The sequence below is a fragment of the Camelus bactrianus genome, chromosome 8 (genome assembly GCF_048773025.1).
Source record: "Camelus bactrianus isolate YW-2024 breed Bactrian camel chromosome 8, ASM4877302v1, whole genome shotgun sequence".
In the NCBI taxonomy this organism is placed as follows: Eukaryota; Metazoa; Chordata; class Mammalia; order Artiodactyla; family Camelidae; genus Camelus; species Camelus bactrianus.
In genome coordinates, this window is record NC_133546.1 from 63,298,789 (window position 1) to 63,320,000 (window position 21,212).

Sequence of the window (21,212 nt, forward strand, 5' to 3'; positions counted from 1 at the left end):
TTGCCTCTACGGCGGCAGTTCTGACTCTCACCATTTAACATGTTTTCCGTTGAACCAGAACTGACAGTGTCACATGAGGGTCCTGCTTGCCATTAGCTGCTTGCCTCCCTTCCAGAACGTCCTCCCTACTCCATCACTAGAGTTTCCTTCCTAGAATTTCAGTCATTCACATATCAACTGCACAGTTCCCTCCTGCCTCCCGCACTAGTATTTATTTTACATTCTTAATCTTGGTTGAATTTAAATTGATTTACATCTCTAAGTTTATTCCTGCTCTAAGCACTCCATACGATTTGCTGTCACACAATGGAAGAAACATGTTCACAAAACATGACTGATGAGGGACTTGTATCCAGATACATAAAGAATGTTTACAATTTAATAACAAGAAGAAAAACAATCCCATTAAAAATGGGCAGAAGATTAAAACAGACACCCTACAAAAGACAATGCACCAATGACTGATAAGCACATGATAATGTTACACACCAGCAGACATCAGACAAATGCAAATTAAAACCACAATGAGATAGTACTACCCACTAAAATGTAAGAGTAATGATTCAAGTTTGCTGAGGATGTGGAAGAACTGAAAGTCTGATACAACACAGGCAGGAATATAAACTGGTACAACCAGCTGGAAAAAAAAAAAGACCTGGCACTTTCTTAAAAGCTTGAAACCGTACATTCCAAAACACGATTATCTAGCTGGTATATGTCTCTGCATTAGAGCTAGAAACAGATGCAGAATAAAATAGCATTTTAAACATAAGTTAAATATACGGTTACCATACAACCCAGCAATTTCACTTCTAAGTATTCATCCTAGAGAAATGAAAAAATATGTTCACAGAGAGACTTTGACATGAATGTTCTGGGGATGGAGGCAGTAGAAGCTTCTTGACCAGCCCCTTGCACCTGCGAAGCTTCCTCAGCTGGGTGTTGGTGACAAGGATTGGTAATATCACGTTCCTCCTGAGTACACCATTCATTCAGTAAAGACTTCGCTGTTTACAAAATATTCACAGGGTAACTGGAGACCACCCCCCACCCCCCGCCACTTATTTCTGTGAAGCACTGCTGCTACCTCAAATAAGACTGAAAAATCAAAATCAGCTTATGCTTAGCCACAGATACATCCAAAAGTTGCCTCATGGGAAGCTCATGACTTTTCTTGATACGCTTTGCTGAATCCCCCCCACCTGTGAAAGTTCTGGAAGGCTGCACACGGCCGCGGGGAGGGAGAAGAGCTGCCCACACAGCAGAGCGCAGGAGGGCCCCCTGCTGGACTGCCAGCTGCGGGGAAAGCGGCCAGCCAGGAAGTGCCATTTAGGACAGAGTGTTCCTCACTCACCCAGCTGGTCTAGACGGGCTCAAAGAGAATTTAAATTGAACCCATTCCAAAGCACCAGATGACTGTGTTAGGCCATGGCACAAGACGCTACACTTTCCTTATCTTTCCTGACACCTCTAGTTTGGGCTAAGAATCAAAATAGCTGTCCAGGGTCTCTTAAACTTTCTAACACATCCAATTCACAGCTGCATGTGTCTCCAAAACCTTTCACTGTCGCCTTTTAAAATTCCCCTCAGACAGTACCCCATATTGTTGCCTTCAAACACATTTCTACTACAAAGATTAAAAAGTACTTAAGTATTTTTTTATTCTACTCTGTGTCAAGGCCATATACACACAAAATGTTTGGATCACTTAATAAGTTATAACATTCCATGTTTCTATAGCAATAACAAGGACATAAACGATCACTTCCTGAGTTAACAGTGCAATGTAAAATTTAATCTGTATTGCTAATAAGACATTTTACAGCATAGAAACGTGATCAAAATGATCATTACTTTATCATGTCATAAAACACAAGAGCTTATTGTAAAACAGTGATACAGTTTAAATGGTAAGGAACTTTGTGATTCAAAACAAAATCCCTCATGTACTTGTTGCCATGATTGATTTTCCAGGACAAATATCAGTAGTAAAATAAGTTATGGTACAAAATAAAGTCAACAGGTTATCTATAGTGAAGGAACATTTGATTTCATTTAAGAAACTGAAACCTGGATTCTAGTTAACCTTTCAGTATATACAAAAATGTTTCTTAAAAAACCCTAAGTAATCACAAATTTAGATAAAACAGTTGAATGACAGCTCTTTATTATGCTGTAAAACTATGGATCTCGTCTTTGGAAAAGTTCAGATCATGCAGCAACCTGGAAAACATAATAAAAAAGCACATGTTTCTTAGAGAAAATGTTTAAAAATAAAGAAGTAAGGTCAAAGTTTACCATCATAACCACAGTATTTTTTCATTTTCCCCATTTGGTATGTACTTTCTAAGAAAGCCTACAATTATCACTTCCAAAAGAAATTAACAATAATTCCTCGACACCATCAAATACCTATTCAGGGTGCAAATTTTCAATTGTCTCAGAAATGCCATAATTTTTCAAAGTTTGTTTGAATCAAGATTCAATTAAAGTCTACCCACAGTGACTGATTTACATCTCTGTTAGGTACCTTTTGATATTTCAGAACCCCTCCATCTCCCTCTCCCTGTCCTGCAGTTTATTTGTGGACAAAATCAGATTTTTATGTGTTGAGTCTCTCACAGTCCTCATTTTGCTACATCCCTGTGGTTTACTTTAAATAATACGTTCCCTTTTCCTCTTACCTCCCACAATTTAGTAATTGGACCTAGAGGCCTGATTAGGTACAGGCTCCATTCTTCTTGACGAGACTACTTCATAGACAGCACTCTTTCATCAGGAGGCACGTGATACGTGGTGGCCTCTCTGGATGCTAACAACCACTGACGACCTCCATACAGATCCATCAGTTCATTAAGGACTGAAGCTGGTGATATTCAACTTACTATTTTTCATTCATTTATCAGCTGAGGAATTCTATAAAGAGTAATGTCTATTCATTTGTTACATGGTTACCCAGTGGTAGAGCTCACACAGAAAAGGCAGAACAAATGCTTGATTTTTTTCCCCTTTATTTATTTATCTTTCAAAATTTTATTTATTTATTAATTATTTTGGGGAGGGAGGAGGTAATTAGGTTTTTATTTATTTATTTAATGGAGGTACTGGGGATTGAACCCAGGACCTTGTGCGTGCTAGGCACACACTTTACCACTGAGCTGTACCCTCCCCTCCTCTTTTTTCCCCCTTTATTCACCAGTTTTCAAAGTAAGGAGTTGATATCTTAGCATTCTATCTAAATTTCTCCCCACTGAACAGGAAAAGCAGAAATACTGCTTAAGTATGATTCAGCTTGGAAAATACTAGAAATGGAGACTAAAATCTTACAAGTAGCTCTGTTTAAAAAGCTGCTGAAAATAATAAACATTTACTTAGTACTTAGTATATGTAGTCACTGTGTTCAGCACTTCACACGCATTAAGTATTATTATTTACTCCCTGGGACAGGTGAGTGCTCTAAAGCTGAGAAGGATCTGGCCCTAGCACACTTGGCTAGTGACTGGAGGATGAATGTAAGTGGGAGGGCTGGGATTTAAACCCCAACTGGCAGCTTCCAGGGCAGACAAACATATTCAGACAAACGGATGGGATGGCACAGGAGTTACGAGGGCCAACCTGGTGCGGCAGGCAAGCCTCGCACAATCTGAAGGCATCCCACCTTTCCTCCATACCTTCTGTCAGCCCCTGGCCAGGGGCGCCACGCCAGCCACAGGAGGCCAGGAGTCAAGTCCCTGATCACCCAGGCCCCTTGTGTGCCTGCTTGTCTTCTCCCTGCCTGCACCATTCTCCTCTACCTCCTCTGACTGGGGACGTTTTAGTCAATCTTCAAAGAACTGGTCTTCCTGACCATGTGGCTCCCTTCGCTCCAACACCACAACCCTAGGTAAAAGCAACCTGTCTCTTTCTGAATGTCTGCAGCACCTCATTTCCTCTCTAGTAAGAGAATCTATAGCACTCGGGGTCACTGGCATGTACGCCCATGCCCGCCGCTCGGCTGTGTGGGCCCAAAAGCAGAAACTGTTTATTCATCGATGCAATACACAAAGTGGCTTAGTTAGTGGATGAAAGGACCTTTATCGGCCAAATAATTATAAGCTCTTTATCTATATTGAAAAAAAAAGTTTCTGAGTCCTTCTCTGTTACATCATACGAATTTGACAAATTTTTACCTAATATGGACAGCACGTTTGGAATGTATGTTACACTTACATAGCAGACATGAGGGTGCCTTTGGAGGGTCCTGGCAGCGGGCAGCCCAAAGAGCCGCCATTCAGGACAGCAGGAACTACGACATGATGAAAGACCCACGTAACTGCCTAGTGAGAGCTACACCACACCTGGTAAGATGGTGAGGATCAGGAAGTCAAAGAAACAAGGAAATAAGGAATCCTAAATTGAAAGTCACAGGGCAGATGCTATGAAGTCCTGACCTGAACCAAGCTACACCTCACATGGCCGCTCTACACAACACGCTCGGGGTGAGTGGCAGCAGGGACCCACATATGATGACAGGTCAGACTCCAGCAGTTATGGGCAGGCCAGCGAGCACAGCACAGGAAGACTTGCTCGGAGGGAAAGCTGAGGAAATAAAGCTGTAGAGACTACAGTCAATTTAAAAAATGAAAAAAAAAAATACTAGAATTTTGGCTTCCTTTGATTCAATTATACGTAGACTGAGGCTCCAGTAGGCAAGGAATTGGCTAGGCCTTGCCTGGAACCCAAATGAAGAGCCTGCAGGAAGCCCAGAACTCATGGGAGCAAACAGCACACTTCCATCGGGGGTGCTGTACCAGGGGTCCCTCCTCAGTCAGTGGAAAATGGACCAGGTGGCCTTACACGCAGTCTCTTTCAATGATCAGAGTTCATGATTCTCATGATTTAAACGCAGGGTTAGACTGCAATCTATAAACATCTGGACACTCCTAGTGGGCAGTGTCAACGAAGGAGAGGAGTACAGCTCTCAGCCTTTTTTTCTGAAAATTATTTTACTTCCAACCTTATTGTTAGTCTTCACTATAATTTTAATAGTTCTGTTTGAGCTTTAAAAGAGTGGAAGTTTAAATAGCAATTAAAAATTTTTACTGAGAGAGCTTAGACAGATGCACATTTTCCTGAAAGTATTAACATCCAGAAATACATTGAAATTTAATTAAAATATCTTCTAAATACAATGTGGAGAGAAACACTTTTTAGTGTCTTCATTTATTTATTGACATCAATCTTTTTATTAATTCAAATAAAAAATAAAATAGCAAGAGAGAAAATCATCCAGCAAAATGCTAGGTTGGGTCACAGACTAAAGGAAGCACAGGCCTTCGAAGGCAGTCATACTGTGAAGTCATCTAGAAACGGCTGCCAACAGTGGCTGCAACTAACCAAATATTTCAAAGTGTCTTTTTAGAGTTAAATCAGATCAAGGTGACTTTTAAATAAGACGGTCACTACGACCGAGTTTTCACTGTGCAGAGTCCAACTCTTATCTTGGCTTTTCGTCCTAGGTCTCTGGTTTTTGTCTTGCTGCCTGGTTTTCTCCACTGTCTTGTTTACTAACCCTCACCCAGTTGCAGAGAATGAAGAAAGATCACAAGCTACAAGGAGGAACACTGCTTATTAATTATTATATATGATAAAGCTGTGGGGGAAGAGGAGGCTGAATCTAGTGTCCCCCAAAAGACCTGACACCAATCCTGTGAATGTGCCCAGACCGCCAGCCGTGAGCAGAGGCATGAGGAGCTGGCTGTGCCTCACTTCCGTGTACACGTCTATCTCTAGGCATAACTGGGGACTCTGACCCTCCACCCATGTGCAGATTTAGCACTCTGTTATTTTCTTAGGCTGTAACAGACTATTAAAGTGCAGGTTCCTATGAAGAGGAAGGACTGAGAGCGAGATCAGCTGCCCTCTAGAGGAGCTCTTCATTTCACGGCACTGGGACTCTTTTTCCTACCACACTGTGACTCACTTTACTCCTTGCTCTGTAAACGGCACTGGTCCACAGATGCAGACGAGGACTCTGGATCTGTCTAAACTTCTTTTCAAAAATTCAGAAAGCAGACCTGGTGAAATGTGTCCCTGTTTGCCATTCCATTCAGAAGTAGGTGCTGAGAGGACAAATTCAACGTCAAACCTGGAGAAAAGAAACATTTAAAAAAGTCTATTATGTGAAACATTATTAACATGTTTCAAGTTCAGTAAAGCATCTTTTTCTCCCCTGGAGAACAACGGAATTTATGGAGATTGATACACTTGCTACAAAAGCACTGGAACAGATTATAAGCAAAGATATCGCAAAAGCACACGGGTAAATCCATATTTATTAAAGACATACTTTTGATACAAATAAGAAGAGTGACATTTTTTGTCGAAGTCACTAGAAAGGGAGCTCCAAGGGATCTCAGAGAACACATTTCTATTAGTAACGTGCTCGTATAAATTCCAGTCAGGAGCAACTACCAGTGACAGTTTTAATCTCTGACTCAGACCTCTCCAGTGAGTCCTAGACCCTCATAACCAAAGACCTATCTGACTTCTTACTGTTACTGTCTCCACACCCTCAATCTCAACTTACCCTCTCCCGGCCCCACACCTGACATCACTGCTGTGAACGGCACCACGACCCACTCGGCTGTACAAACCAGAAACCTGGCGCTTATCTGCCACCCCCTCCATGCCCAAATTTTCACCAAGTCTGAGCTCCTCTGTCCTCTACTTCTCTCAGCCTTCACTGCCACAACCCCGCCCACTCTCTTTCTTCTTTCTGTAATGTTTCTACCACATCCTGCTCTTCAGTTCTTGGCTCCAGCATCACTTCCACAGGGAAGCACTGCGGCCCCACCAGTCTGGAGTCCTTCTTATTTATATGTGTTGTAGAAATGTCTTCCTTTTCCTCTTCTTTATGGCCCTTATATCAGGCTGTAAATATGTGGCTAGCAGGTTGATGGTTTTATTACTATCTACCCCATGAGACCATAAACTCCATGAGGGCAGGGACCATGTTTGCTTTGGCTACCACTGCACCCCTAATGGCCAACACCAACGGCACTCAAACACTACAGAGTGAAACAGATGAAAGAAACAGAAAGGGTAGAGAATTACAGTGAGAAAGAAACACATCAAACCAAGTCTCACAAGGTAACTACAGACCACGTCTCCCCACAGCTTTGCAGTCTGTTGAGTGAACTCCTGGTGAAGAACTGAAGTAAATTCAAAATTCTGTGTCGTGCTTGCTCCCTTTGCTCCATTTTCTCTAACACAATTCACTCTGATTGTTTTCAATAGCGTCAGATCGAATGCAACTCTGCATTTTCTGCTTGAGTAATGGAGATATTTTCTCAAGGGTGGCAGGAATTAATTATACATTCATCTCAACTTGAGAAAACGCTGAAGTGCATCTTTTCTCTTGTGAGGTGGCTCAGGGAGCCAAACATAACAGAAACTGCATGCGGCTGGCGCAGCTGTCTGCCCACTGCTGTGCGGCAGCTGGGGGACCACTCCTGGGGGTGAGGGAGCCCGTCCCCACTTGGAGTGCCAGCCGGGGTGCAGAGCCCGTCCCAGTGCTCCCCAGACCCAGCCTCTAGGTGGGAAAACTCTATAATCTCAATTCTAATATTCTTACAATTCTAACATTCTGATTTTATACTTTAAAAACTCTTAAAATGACATTTTATTTCTCACTTTCAAGGTTCCCATTTAGTTTTAGCAGCAATACAAACCCACCCTATGCAAGACAGCCTCCCCGAATACTTTCTTTCACTAACATTTTTTCCTTCCTAGCACTTAAATTAAGTGTTAGATAATTCTGGAATGTGCTATTTGTTTACTGCTCCATAAGGATGGAGTCCTTGTTGTGTTTAATCCTCTATCCAGGCTTGGCCTGAGGCAAGTGTGCAAAAATTACTTGATGAATGAATGGAGAAATTTACTTAACAAGAAGCCATACGGGCTAAAAATAAACACTATTGAGAAGCCATATGCTGGCACCTATGAGATTCCATACAAAAATGTACATGAACTTCGCGTTTTTCTGGGAAGAAGGTCCATAACTGTCCATCAAAGGGGACCCAAAAGCAGCTGCAGAACCACTATCTGAAGGCATTTTCAATTAAACAGAGACAATGCAATACAAGGTAACAACTGCCTTATTAAATTACAAAAGACAGTCTCCTCTGGCTCCGTTTCCAGTAAGTCTGTTACCGGGATAAGACTGCTAAGGCACGTAAATCAATACTGGCGTCCCTGTCATCTGAAAAAAAACTTAATTTTCCTTTACTGACTTGCTTTAAAAAATAAATTCATCAGTGGCACACTTTCTGCAGGCATCTACTACAGCGTGAGAAACAACGGTGATCCTTCCGTGGATGGTACACATTTCTTTCGCATTTTATATTGATTCACATGTCAGTCCCTCTGGTACACCTCTGGGGCCCTCCATGGAAAACATGACCAGATGGTACAGATGCAATTTTCAGGGTCTGGTAAGGACACAGCCATCCTACTTCTCTTCTTCACAGCCCAGAAAAGAGCTTCCACTGCAGCGGGAGCAACCCCAAGTTAAGGCTCAAGGACACTTCAGTGAAGCATTTCTTCCACCAGATGAGGGTAGAGATGGTTACTGTGGAATGTTCTCTTCTGAATTTTTCTAAGGGCAACTTACTATCTGATATAATTACAGCCTTGAGGCATGAGGGGACCCACTGGTAAACTGTCCTGAAATTCCTTTCTGCTTCTAATGAATGCCTGAGGTCCAAATATCTATGAAAACAAACAAGCTTGTCAAAAACAATTATCTTGAAGTAGACTGATAATGCTCTGAGATGAAAAATCTTGAAATATAAATGTATTCAGTCTAAATCATATGCAAAGCCCAAAGTCATCCAACAACTTATTCCCTCCTCCTCCAGGCAACTGGCTCCCCAAACCCACTCTTCCCTATTTCTTACACTTACACACACACACACGTCCCTGCCTTCCCATCTTTACCACCACAGCTCCAGGTCAGACTTTCCTGTCTCCTGAGCTACTGCTTTAACAGCCTGACCCTCCTCTACCTGGCACACCACTGTCATACCAGCTCTCCTAAAACCCAGGTCCGATCCTACAACTTCTTTGCTTCAAAAGCTTTCGTGATTTTGTCACTGCTCACAAACAAATAGTACTTCAGGGTATTTGGTGCCCCAGCTTTTCCTGGTTTCCCTAGCTAAAGAAAAAGACTAGAAACACAGGAAAACTTGCTATTTGCTCATGGGAGAAAGCTCACAAAATCAACAGCGAGGGGTTAAAATTAGAGAAAATGAACATCTTAAAGAAACATTTCTCAAAATGAATCTGATGAAACACTCGTGTTCCTCCAAATGTTAGTGGTATTCCATGAAAAAAAGGCTGGCCTATCAAGTAAATTTGGGGCTCCTGGGTTAAAAGAAGTTAAACAGACTTCTTTAGAATCTCTCAAAGCCTTGAATATGTTAAGTTCATAGTAAATCTTTAAGAAGGTAACATGCGTTATTTCTCAAACTTATTTAATCCTAGAGCCCTGTAGAGGGGCATACATGAACGTGTCAAGGAACACATTCCAAGAAACACCCCACTGGAGGAACATCTGGGAGGAACAGAGAGTGGGAAGGGTCCAGACTAGGGGCCCACATAGCTGACGTGCATCAGAGGCTGGAGGACGAGAAACAGGTTCAGGCCTCTTGTTCAATTTACTTATGTTTCCAGAATCGTTTGCTTTTGCCATCTTAAATGGGCCCAACGTACTGCTAGTCCCAACACTGACACCAGAATACAGAAACACTCTACCTCTGTAGAATGGATAAACAAGATGATACTGTATAGCACAGGGAAATATACACAAGATCTTATGGTAAGCTCACAGAGAAAAAAATGTGACAATGAATATATATATGTTCATGTATAACTGAAAAATTGTGCTCTACACTGGAATTTGACACATCATAAAATGGTTATAAATCAATAAAAAAATGTTAAAAAAAAAACCACTCTACCTTTCTAGAGGCTATTTGTCAAAATGTATCAGTAGCCTTGGTACACTTTGACTTTGTGATTCTTCTGGTGAATTTTTATCCTGCACAGTTAGAGAAGTACAGGAAAACTTACAGTCACTATGCCAAATTGTAGGGGGTTAGTTAAATAAGTTATGGTATGAACTCAGTGACCGAATACAATGTAGCTATTAAAAGTCATGGTGCAGGGCAGGTTTTCCCGACTAGCACTATTGGCAACCTTGGGCTAGATAATCCTTTGCTGTGGGGGCTGTCCTGGGCACTGCAGGCTCCTCACAGCAATCCTGGCCTCTACCAATTAGCTGCCAGTGGCACTCTCTCCATCAGTTGTGATGAACAAAAATGCTTCCAGGTGTAAATGTTCCCCAGGGTGCTGGAGGGAGAAACAGAATCCCTCCAGGTCGAGAACCACTAGTTTAAAGCATTCTACACCCAGAATACACACAATACACTAAGTAGAAATGTAGTTATAAAAAGTATAGTCAGTGTGACTACATTATTTATGAAACCAAACAACATGTGTGTATGTGTGAGTACGTGTGTCTATGTATGTGTGCGTGTGTGTGTATGTGTGAGAGAGAGAGGACGAGAAAGAGAATGGAAAAATACAGACCATAATGCTAATAACTGTTCCTCGGATGGTAAGATTATGGCTGATTTTTTTTCCTTATATTTTTTTCTACATAAATATGTATTAATTTTATAAACAGAGGGAACAAACCAACAAATTCTCCCTATTTATGGAAAAGAATATGCTACTAACTTTACTAAAATAAGGTTACTGTCCCCAAAATGACTGCTTTGAAAGGAAAGGAAAATACTTGTTATATTTCTATATTACATAAGGACATCCGGGAGTCAATCTCATTGTCAAACTTTCCTGCACCTCAAAACTAACTCTGCAAAGACAGAGACCTCAGCGAGCAGCACCTCCTCCTGAGGCAGGGGAGGACCAATGTGTAAGGCTAGGTCAACCAGGCTTTATAACACTGCTCAGTAGTCAAGACAGAGATAAGTGAAATTTAATTTGGATTCCAGTTTACACAGTAATTGGCCACATCTGCTGTTGCACATATTAACCTTCTGTTTCCTCTCATTTTTCTTAAGAAAATGTGTAAGACTTTGTTAGACTTGGAAAGTTGTGAATCAAATTCCAATGATGAGAGTTAAACAGTCAAGTGTACTAACATATGTGGATTAAATTCAGGCAAGCTACTGTTTTTTCTTTTTTTTCCCATTCAAATTATATGCTTATGACATGAAAACAGAAATGAAGTAGAAACATCCTAGAAGAGTACTTACGGTCTTCCCTATGGTTTGCAATTCTGTTGAGTTTTGGCAACGTGGGGAAACGAAGAGCTGCGTTCCCTGGGCCGCATGAGAAAATAAGCCAACACGATATGCTCTCCCTGTTACACCCTGTGCACAGGTACACGGTAGAGGCTCACATGCACTTCGTGAATGAATGAATGAATGAATGAATGAATGAATGTTACAAATACGCTACTTCTAGGGGCTTGGCACCTAACTATGCTATCTTATTGCCCCCACACCCAAAAAAACCCAAACAGTTCTGTGACATACAATTTGATGTCCCCATTCTTCAGATGGAAAACTGCAGCTCTGTCAGATCAAAGAACTTGCCCAAAGTCACAAAGTTACTAAGTTTCCATGATACAATGATGTTTCTAAGAATTTCACTTGCTACTGATATCATGTGGATAAACTCTGAGGACAAGCATAGCATGCTTGCTAAAAATGAAAATATTAGATCATACACCAGCCTCAGTATCCATTTTTCCTATTCTTTGTTCCACAAAGGACTGAGTGGAAGGCTGTGTCCTAATCCTTCAGAGACAAGGGTGTTTCGTTTGTTTTAAATACATAATTTAATTATTGTTATAGTCACAATCCAAAATAATTTAACCATGGAGATGTTTTCAAGTATCACATTTTGTCATCAGAAACTTTATTACTAAAATGAGAAGTGACAGGAGAGTCAAGACATGGGAAACAGTGGTTTAATAAATTAAAAAAAAAAAGCCTTCAATGTTAACTAAAACCCAGATGTGACAAATTAAAAACTGCTTTATATTAAGTTTGAACTTTTGCTTTCCTTCTATGTACGGGACTTGACAATTACTACCAAAGCCCATCAGCAAGCCTTTAAGGCTTGGTTTCTTCTCTATCTGCACCAAGCCTCTGAACATCGAAGGATCTGATACACGTTCCAAAGCCAATTACACCAGCAGGCCCTTTGTGTTTTCCAGTGAGGGCCTGGCAGTCAGTCTCCAGGGGACACAGATTATCTGATGCTGGAAATTGGGGCCAGCAGAGGGCCTCCAGCTAAAGAGCTGTGCCTACAGAAAGTGGACGGAAAGGTAGGGAGCAGAGCACACCCAGGAGCAGGAAGAGAGAGGGTAAAGGCAGGCCAGCACTCTCACTCCTCCCAGCAGACTGGAGCATGGCACTCACCTGGTGAGTGCGGTTAGAGCCTGGCACCCGAACGTGAGAAAAAAGCGGGGGGGGGGGGCCTCTCCTCATCCTCCTGCCTGCACAATTCCAACAACTCAAATTATGTCGACCGAAACAGAACAAAACAAAACACAGAGCTGACTCTGTTAAAGGACAACTTGTGTTCAGAAGCTGTCAACACATTCCTTTTATCAATTGCTTCTTAAATCAAGTTTAACTCCTAGGGCTAGACTAAGTCTAGACAATGTCTGTTCATGGAAATAATAGTAAGTGGATTTTTCTTGTCTAGGAAACTATCTTGAAGAATACCATGTCAAAAATTTGCCAGAAATACTTAAAAAAAAAAACGAACTAAGAAAGTCTAGCTATGTCTGTTTAAATTCTTTGAAATGTTTGAACCAGGAGCTCAAGCAGTTCATACAAATCCATGTATACATAGGCCCTCCACAACCACAACCCAAATATCCGAGGTGGGCTGTCACAACTTCAAAGCATTTACACTACCTTCTCAATCTTCACAATAACCTTATGAAGCAAGGAGGAAAGATGTCACTATTCTATTTCAAAGATAAAGACACCAGCCCAGAGGGCTATGTCATTTTTGAACAAAGTTTCAAGCTAGTACAGGGCAGAATGAAAACTAGAATTTAGGTCATTTGGCTTTTTGGTAAATGCTGCTTCCAATTTTCCATCTAGAAAATTAGTAAAAAATACACTTGAAAACTTAGGAATTTATATTTCTTTAAATTATGCTCTAAATTGCCATTTAACTACATAAATATAGTAAATATTCTTAGGTTTATATTTTCCATATGTAAGAAGAGAAAATACTTCCAGGATAATTAAATTCAGATCCTCCTTAATTTGTGCAAATTATTCATTAAAAGAGAAAGAGGGGGAGGATGGGAGGCAACAGAGAGAAAAAAAAAAAACTAGAAGGAAGCACAGCATCACCTGAGGAAGGATATTCAGCAGCTGTTCAGAACCTGGAGCCCCGGGGACAGCTGAGTTTCTGAGGCCTTTCACTGTTAAATGGCCTAGAATGTTATCTCTACCATACTGTCATCAACATAACTATTTGCTTCAGATATTTTGTGTGATTTATGAAGTCCTGCAATTCTTAGAAATAGTTTTTAATGATTACAGAAATGCTTTAAAAGTATGACAGCTTGTCCAATTCACTCTTCTAAAAAAACTGTTTTGAATTCCCTACGGCTTTCAAATCTCTGTAGGGGAGATGGGGCACACATGCCTGTTCAAATTATCTTCAGTTAACTGTGCTAGGGCTCCTTTCTCGATGAAACAAATTTTTACCTTGCTGTCTTGTTCTACCACTGAACTCTCTGACTCAAATTTTTTTCTATTACCTATATCAGCATTTCCCAAAGTGTGTACTGAGGACCACTAGGGATATTAATGAGTATTAATGTAAACAAACAAAAATGAAGAGAATCTTGCTAAATGATGCGTAAGGAACCCTCTTCTTGGAAAGTCACAGTGGACATTAGCATAGTAAAGAAACATGTTTATTTTTGTTAATCCATCTCACCAAATTTATTTGATTTGTCCCCATTATAATAAAATCTTGAATTACCAAATTGGCTACACTGGATCATTTTCAATGAAACCCAACTCAGTATAATAAATAACATAAACATAAAGCCCAGTACATATTTTGTTGATACATATTTGATGTCACATTGATCTTATCAAATAGTATTTCTTTGGGGGAGGTGTATTAACACTATTCATATTTAGAGGTTGGTTTTTTTTTTAAAAGAGAATTATTGATTAGTTTATTTTTGTTTGAACAAGCTTCCTAGTCAATTAAAACTCCAGCCAAAGGCAGTATAAGGCCTTGACTGAGTAAACATGTATGAATATTTAAACACAGAGCTAATACCACTTTAGTACCTTTCATCCTTAAATGCTAGTTTCTCCAACTGGCTTCTCCAAATTATATCATCCTCTGTTTTATTGAAGAACATCAGCTTCACTTTCCTTAAAAGAAAAACAACAACAACTCAAAAAAAGTACTATTTCAATTACATTTACAATATGCAAGAATGGAAAGTCTAGAAGTGAACTAGCATGAATGATTTTTTTAGTGCCAATTAGGAGGCCGAAAGTACCAAAAACAAAGCAACTCGGAGTGAAGGAGGAAGTGTTAGAAATGATGACTGAGGATGAGGACACGTCTGTTGAACTCCACTAAGTAGTTAATCAATTTAGAAAAGCTTCTACTAATGTAACAGCCTCACAGCGATAGTAATTAAGGACACAATTACATACCTGAGACTGGGTATATTAGTCAAAGCATAATTCAGCACTTTAACCATTGGTGTGAAGCCTGTTCCAGCTGCCAATAAAAAGAGATCTTCCAATTCTTCCAACTGGGTTATTTTAAAATTGCCCTCAGGATTGCTTACGGAGACATAATCTCCTGAACAATGAAATATACACTGAATCAGAAAAAAAATCAGGGAAACTAAGACAGTTAACCTAGTTGAAATTAGAACACCGAGGAGAAACAGGTTGAATGAATAACTATCGTACTACACCTCAGTTTCTAAGGTATGTAAGGAGCTTTAAGAATACTCCTTAGGCCCCCGAGTTATGTCATTATCCTCAAATTATCATTATAATCAAATTTATAATGACATTTTATTATATTCATTTCCCAATATTACTTTTCCCAAACCATCTGGACTCTCTAATATACAAACTACTGACAAATATTTAGGTACAAATTACAAATTGAAACTAATCACTTCAAAAACAGTCTGTGTATACCTATCTTGCACAGTACAGGGTGGAGAATATATATTCGCTACTTACATACTGATTCTTAACAACAGTAATAAGACTAGCAGGAGAGAAAACTGGAAAAGAAATGTATTCTACAATCTTATGTTAGTAAATGCACTAACTTCATTCCCATCAAATCTTTGAAAAGACACTGATTAAAACAAGAGCTGTTCTGAATTTCATTCCTATAAAGACAAAGACCAGAAACTGTACTTGGAGAATGCTACTTCCAAATCTACAGTCAAAATCACTGAAGGAACCTTTTTTTGCTATGCAATCGATAAAAGTCACTATGCACCACTCATATAAGAGAATTGTCTTTAGGATATTTCAGAAATTTTCAATGTAATTTTAAAAATAAAAAATAAAGCTGTCCATATTTTAAAAAACAATTTCAAATGCCCTGGTTTATTTTTAAATGCTTGGATGCTTATAATTTTCCCCCTATTTTACCCATGGCAGGATAGCAAGAATCTCACAGTAACTGACGAATTAAATATTAGAGAATAACAGAGACCCTTTGTTACAGTTTGAAAGGGACCATAAGATCAGAATATCCTCAGGAGAAAGTCAGCTGGCTATTTACTAAACAGTCTCAGAGGATGATATTAACTTGATAACTTCTGTCCGCAGTCCTGTCCTTCCAATGTCATGAAATGATGAGACTCAGGCAGGGACCTGATGCACATTGACGAGCGATTAACACACACGTGCCAGAGTGGCAGTGGATTTTCAGCCAGCCTATCTGTATCTAGTGACCTGAAGATGTCATGCCCCATTCAGGGCATCTCATTCCCAGTATAAGAACATTGGGAAGGCCAAAATAATCACATAAGAGTTGCCTGGTGAACATGGAACTGAAACAAAGAAGTGGATAATTTTATAGGGTAGCTCATTTAGGCAACAACGAGGCTTCACGAGTTGTCACTGCCACGCCAGTGCACAGCCCTCTCGGTAACACAGTATCTGTGCCATGTCTAGATGAAGCTGAAAAACACTCATCTGGATAGTTTAGCTCTCCTTTTCCATGCTCTAGGCTAACTCTCCACCCTGCTCTCTGTTCACACCATCTTTGTAAATAGGTTATAACACCATTGGTTAAGTTTCCACCTACTATATACAATCCTGTGGTCAGTCCTTCACAAGGTGGTATCACCTTCACTAGATTTTCAGGAATTCCAGAATTCTTTAGGTTCACATTTATGTTCAGTATTTTGGTTTCTGTAACCAAAGCTGACTTATCACATGTGTTATGTATAGAAGGCTGAGCTTAACTTTCAGAAAGCAACAAATTTTCTTTATTTCCACATTTTAGTGATCTTCTCCACCGTTACCTCAATATTACTGCTATCTTAATAAGGGGAAGAGTACTTTTAGTGTTAGTCAAAAGGTGATGAAAAATTGAAGACACAGAAAAAGGAGTAGAAACAGGAAGACAGAAGTCTCCAAATCTTTACAGATTTCACTACAGTCCCTTTATTAATTCTTTCAAAGTACTTGTACTGAGAGCCTATTCTGTGCCAACTGTCATGCTAGGTAAAGGGAAATACAAAGACAAGACAACTCTAGTCTTAAACTCAAAGTCCTGTAAGGAAGGAATATTACTCATTTTTATCCCAGCACTACAAACAGCTTGTTAGTTATTGAGGTGTTTGGAAGAAAAGGGAAGCTTCATAAAGGAATGATACTGTGTTTGAGTCTTGGTACTTGACAGGTAGAGAGAGGGTTGATGAGCATCCTACAAAACTCAGGTACCTATGAAAGAGGAGGACAAATGTGTGCAGCTCTGAGTAGACTATTTTGTATAGGGAGAGGTGAAGCTCTCTTCACGGTAGGCCATGAAGAGGACTTGATCAGTTAGGTAATGGACATCCACCAGAGGTTTCAAAGCTGTGGAGCAACATGATTAAATCCATCCTCAGGGCGGTATGGAAAAAGAACTGGAAAACGCAGATAAACAGCAAGATACTAGGTAGAGGCAACTGAGAGAGACCAGTTACTGATCAAGAGAGAAGTGATGCAGAGTTGATCTAAGGGGCTGGCAGAAGGGATAGAAAAGAAAGATTTAAAAGTCTGAGAGGTAGACTCAATAGAGCTTAGTGGCCGACCAGATTGGGAGGGAGAACGTGGGAAGACTCGGGCATGACTCAAGTCTCCAGATTGGGTCGAGGAGGAGCAGTGGTGTTGCAATTAACAGATGAGGAATATGGAGGTAAGGATGGGTTGGGTGGGACTAAGAGAGCACTACTTCGTAGAGATGGTGAGTTTAAGGTATCTGACAGACTCCCACAGGGAAGTAACTAGAGGACAGCAAACGGGTGATCCAATCCAGAACATGAGCTAGGTTAAAAAAATATATACTAACCGATCTGAAGATGATCAAGCTCTGGTGTGAAGAGTCCAGCAGGATAAATTTTGATCAAAAAGTAGATGTATTTATTGTTGGGAAGAACTGGTTCCTTGAACTCTAAGAGTAAGGAATCAGATACAGGTGTATATGGCTTCACAATTTTAGTACCTAGAAAAGGTCATGACAAAGAAAATCAATTCTAAAAACTGAAATGAATGAAGATGAAATACACAAATTTTACGATGCTATTGATACATATTTAAACCTGTATACTTAATGTGAATATAATTTTACCTATGTCCTATAGGTATATAGTACATGTATATATACCCCAAGCTTATGCTTGCTGAAATAACTTAACAAATCAATAATTCACCCATAATACAAATAATCTGTTTTTATTAAATGTGGCATAAGATGATAGGGATTTATGTTACTAAACTTAGACAACCATCTATGTCATTAGCATATACACTTTGTAATGGGCCACATTACAAAATTAAAATATGGCATCAAAAGTCTGCATAAAGATGCAAGAAGGTACGTACACATAATAATTTTCACTATATACCAAATTTTTAACAATGGATACTGATGGCCAATGGGATCATTTGGGTTTGAGTAAGGGAAGAATTTCCATCTTTACATATTTTGAATTGTTTTAACATTTGAATATGTCATATATTACTTTGGTAATTGAAAAGAATGTTAATCTAACTACTACTAAGAATATAATAATAAGAAACAGGGGGAGGGTATAGCTCAAGTAGTAGAGAGCATGCTTAGCATGCATGAGGTTCTTCTTATAAAAAAATAAGAAGAAACAGGATAAAATCAGTAAGAATTCATGTTATATTTTAGCTAACCAAATTCTGAAGTAAGAAGGGTCACCACACATTTGAAAGACCAAAATTTTATACCTGGCTCCCTGAATATGAAAATTAATCAACCTGTAAATTCTAATACACTGATAATAACTGCACGGGGGAGATGTCAGCTCTGAGTGCCACTTGGCATTAGTGATGATGAAGAGGATGGATGCACAGTGTCATCATAATACCCCATGTTCCCCAAATCCTGGCTGGGAGCCTGTGAGACTGACTGCTGGGAACACTAGGACTGACATGGGAATGTTACCTTTTGCAGCTTCAGAAAACCAAGATGACCTGAGACATCAGTAAAAAGGGTATTGAAAACAAGTAAATAAGGTAATTTTAGGATGAAAATGAGGGGAGACAAACCCACACAGCGAGGAATACACTTACAGAGCTTCTCATACTGGTGGCACATGCTAGGAAATCACTCATAATCATCCACCTGTTCGGAATTTCATAAATTCAATTTCATAACTGACACAACCGTAAGTGGCTGATGAGAGATGCTAGTGTGTGTTCCTGGTACTTGTCTCCATGGAAGACCATTTGTACATTCCCTCACCTCTTTCCTTTAAGGCTTTGTCAGTAATAAATTCCAATGCTAGTGGCACCATCTCTGTGCCTGGTGACGACTTCTCTGTCCCACACAGTGATACAGCACAGCCACCACACTGCATCATCCACAAACTTAGACTCTTATCACTAAATCCAGCTGCCCGGAAACATTTGTTAATAACCTAAATGGGTGCTTCCTCAAGGGATCAGTACTGGCTCTGAACGGCTGATGAAAGATGTCCCCCAGAGCCTCTGTGGGCCTTACCTGCAATAGTTAGCTTGAGGTAAACATGTTGCCCAATCGGCACCTGCAGATGAGTGCTTGGTGGCAGCATCAAGCAGAAAAGCTTCGTATCATGAGTCACATCTTCCTTGGAAATTAACTGGCACTTTCTGTAGTACAAACCTAGAAAGTCATTCATTTTTTCTTACTGATGAATACATTGAATAAGAAGTCCTACCAGACACACTAGGTGAAAACACAGGCTCAGCTCTGCTCTTCAGTGAGCCTGGATTTCACTAAAAGGCCTACAACATTTTAAAAATTCATCAGAATTTTGAAAATCTTATAGTGTTAATTTTTTTCCATTTCATTTTCTGAGATAACTATTTTCTAAAACCTGTAAATACTTCTGTAATTTGAAAAACAAGCTCTACAAAATGAGTGTTATTTCCTCACATCTGTTATTATAACACATTAAAACCATCACAGTCTAAGAAATTAAAGCCTAATTTACTTCTTAAATTTACTTTTTAAAATAAGCCCATTTTTTAAGCCTTTACTAACAGCTATATAATTAAACTGTAGATGTGAAAAATATTTGATAACCAACAAATCCAATTCTAAATTCTTTCCTTACAGACTGGAAAAGTCTTGAAACTCAAGTATTTAAGGTTTAACAATGCCAGCACTATTAAATAACTTTAGAAATATTTCTTTGATAAAAGCAGGAAAAATAAGCATTCTTGTGTCTCTGTATATGTGTACTATATATACACAAACAAAATTCACATGTATATGAATTATAGAACATTTTAACTGTCAAAAAATGATTAAAACAAAACATAAGCTTATGTTTGAGGATGTAAGTTCCAATTATCTGGAAATTTAATTTAAGTGAAAAACTGAAGATGTCAGGTTTGTGGCACTGAAATACAAATAAGCAAAAGGAATCAAGTATTTCTATAAACACTGGAAATATCTGAAATTAATATCCCAAGCTCAGGAAAGAGAATTTTGGCTTTTATGAAAAAAGATGAAAAGCACAAACAGCGTTCAGCATTGGTTTTGCAGAGAGCTGTTACAGAGGCAGTGGTACCCTGAGCAGAGAGAGGGGCACCGCCAAGCTCCCTCCCCGGGAACTACACCCAGCATCTCAGCATCAAGCCGCCATAGCTCTGAACTATGTCTGTGAGCACCTGTGCTTTATCTTGATTTACTTTGTGCACCCGTTAGCTAGATACGTCCTGGGGTAAATGCTTCCTCACTTTTTGTCATTTCTGCTTATGAAAGGTTTCATAGGAACACTCCACTTTTGGATAGCGGGGAAACCTGAAGCATTTACTTACCTCTCAATTTGCAATCTACCTTTACTCACTTCTTCCTCTAAGATCTTCCTGAACCAATTAGTGGGAGGGCAACCAACTAGTGGGACTACACACTTAAAACGCTCAAATGGAAAACAAATAACCAAAAACATACTAACATCTACAGGACTTAAAAATGTATTGCTATTCATACCTAGATATGTCCAATCAGAAAAACCCACAACTTACAGCCATTCAATAAACACCACAACCTACAGCCATTCAATTCAATAGACATTCCATTTAGAATCTGGGCTATGTAATGAGGGAAATTCAAGATTACATGAACACCTTGAAAGAGGGTCAGAGCAAGGAATGATATTGTCTCTTAGCTCAAGTTCATCAGATGCCTGAAAGGGTGAAGACATACATAGCTGGGACCACTCCTGCTTCTGGAACCTGTCAAGATCAAAAAGGAAGCCTGCACACCTGATGGGCTTTGCCCGGGGAGACATTTTTCATATGATGCGATGATGGACCGGAGAGTCATTAATGACTGAATGAGATTCTAGGAACATGTCAGTTTCTTCTGAGCTGTGTATC

At 39.7% G+C, this 21,212-nt stretch overlaps 1 protein-coding gene across 2 annotated transcripts in view; it reads right to left on the minus strand.

Annotated features, from left to right (window-relative positions):
• Positions 1 to 365: 365 nt before the first annotated feature.
• CYB5R4 (cytochrome b5 reductase 4) overlaps positions 366 to 21,212 on the minus strand; it is a 68,367-nt gene continuing 47,520 nt past the window's right edge. For both annotated transcript variants that reach the window (XM_010972867.3, XM_045508611.2), the window contains 6 exons: positions 19,348 to 19,488; positions 17,668 to 17,820; positions 14,787 to 14,937; positions 14,409 to 14,495; positions 5,963 to 6,127; positions 366 to 2,223 (listed from right to left, as the gene is read on the minus strand). In XM_010972867.3, coding sequence (XP_010971169.1) covers positions 2,169 to 2,223; positions 5,963 to 6,127; positions 14,409 to 14,495; positions 14,787 to 14,937; positions 17,668 to 17,820; positions 19,348 to 19,488 — 752 coding nt within the window. In that variant the 3' untranslated portion in view covers positions 366 to 2,168. The remainder of the gene's footprint in view (positions 2,224 to 5,962; positions 6,128 to 14,408; positions 14,496 to 14,786; positions 14,938 to 17,667; positions 17,821 to 19,347; positions 19,489 to 21,212) is intronic.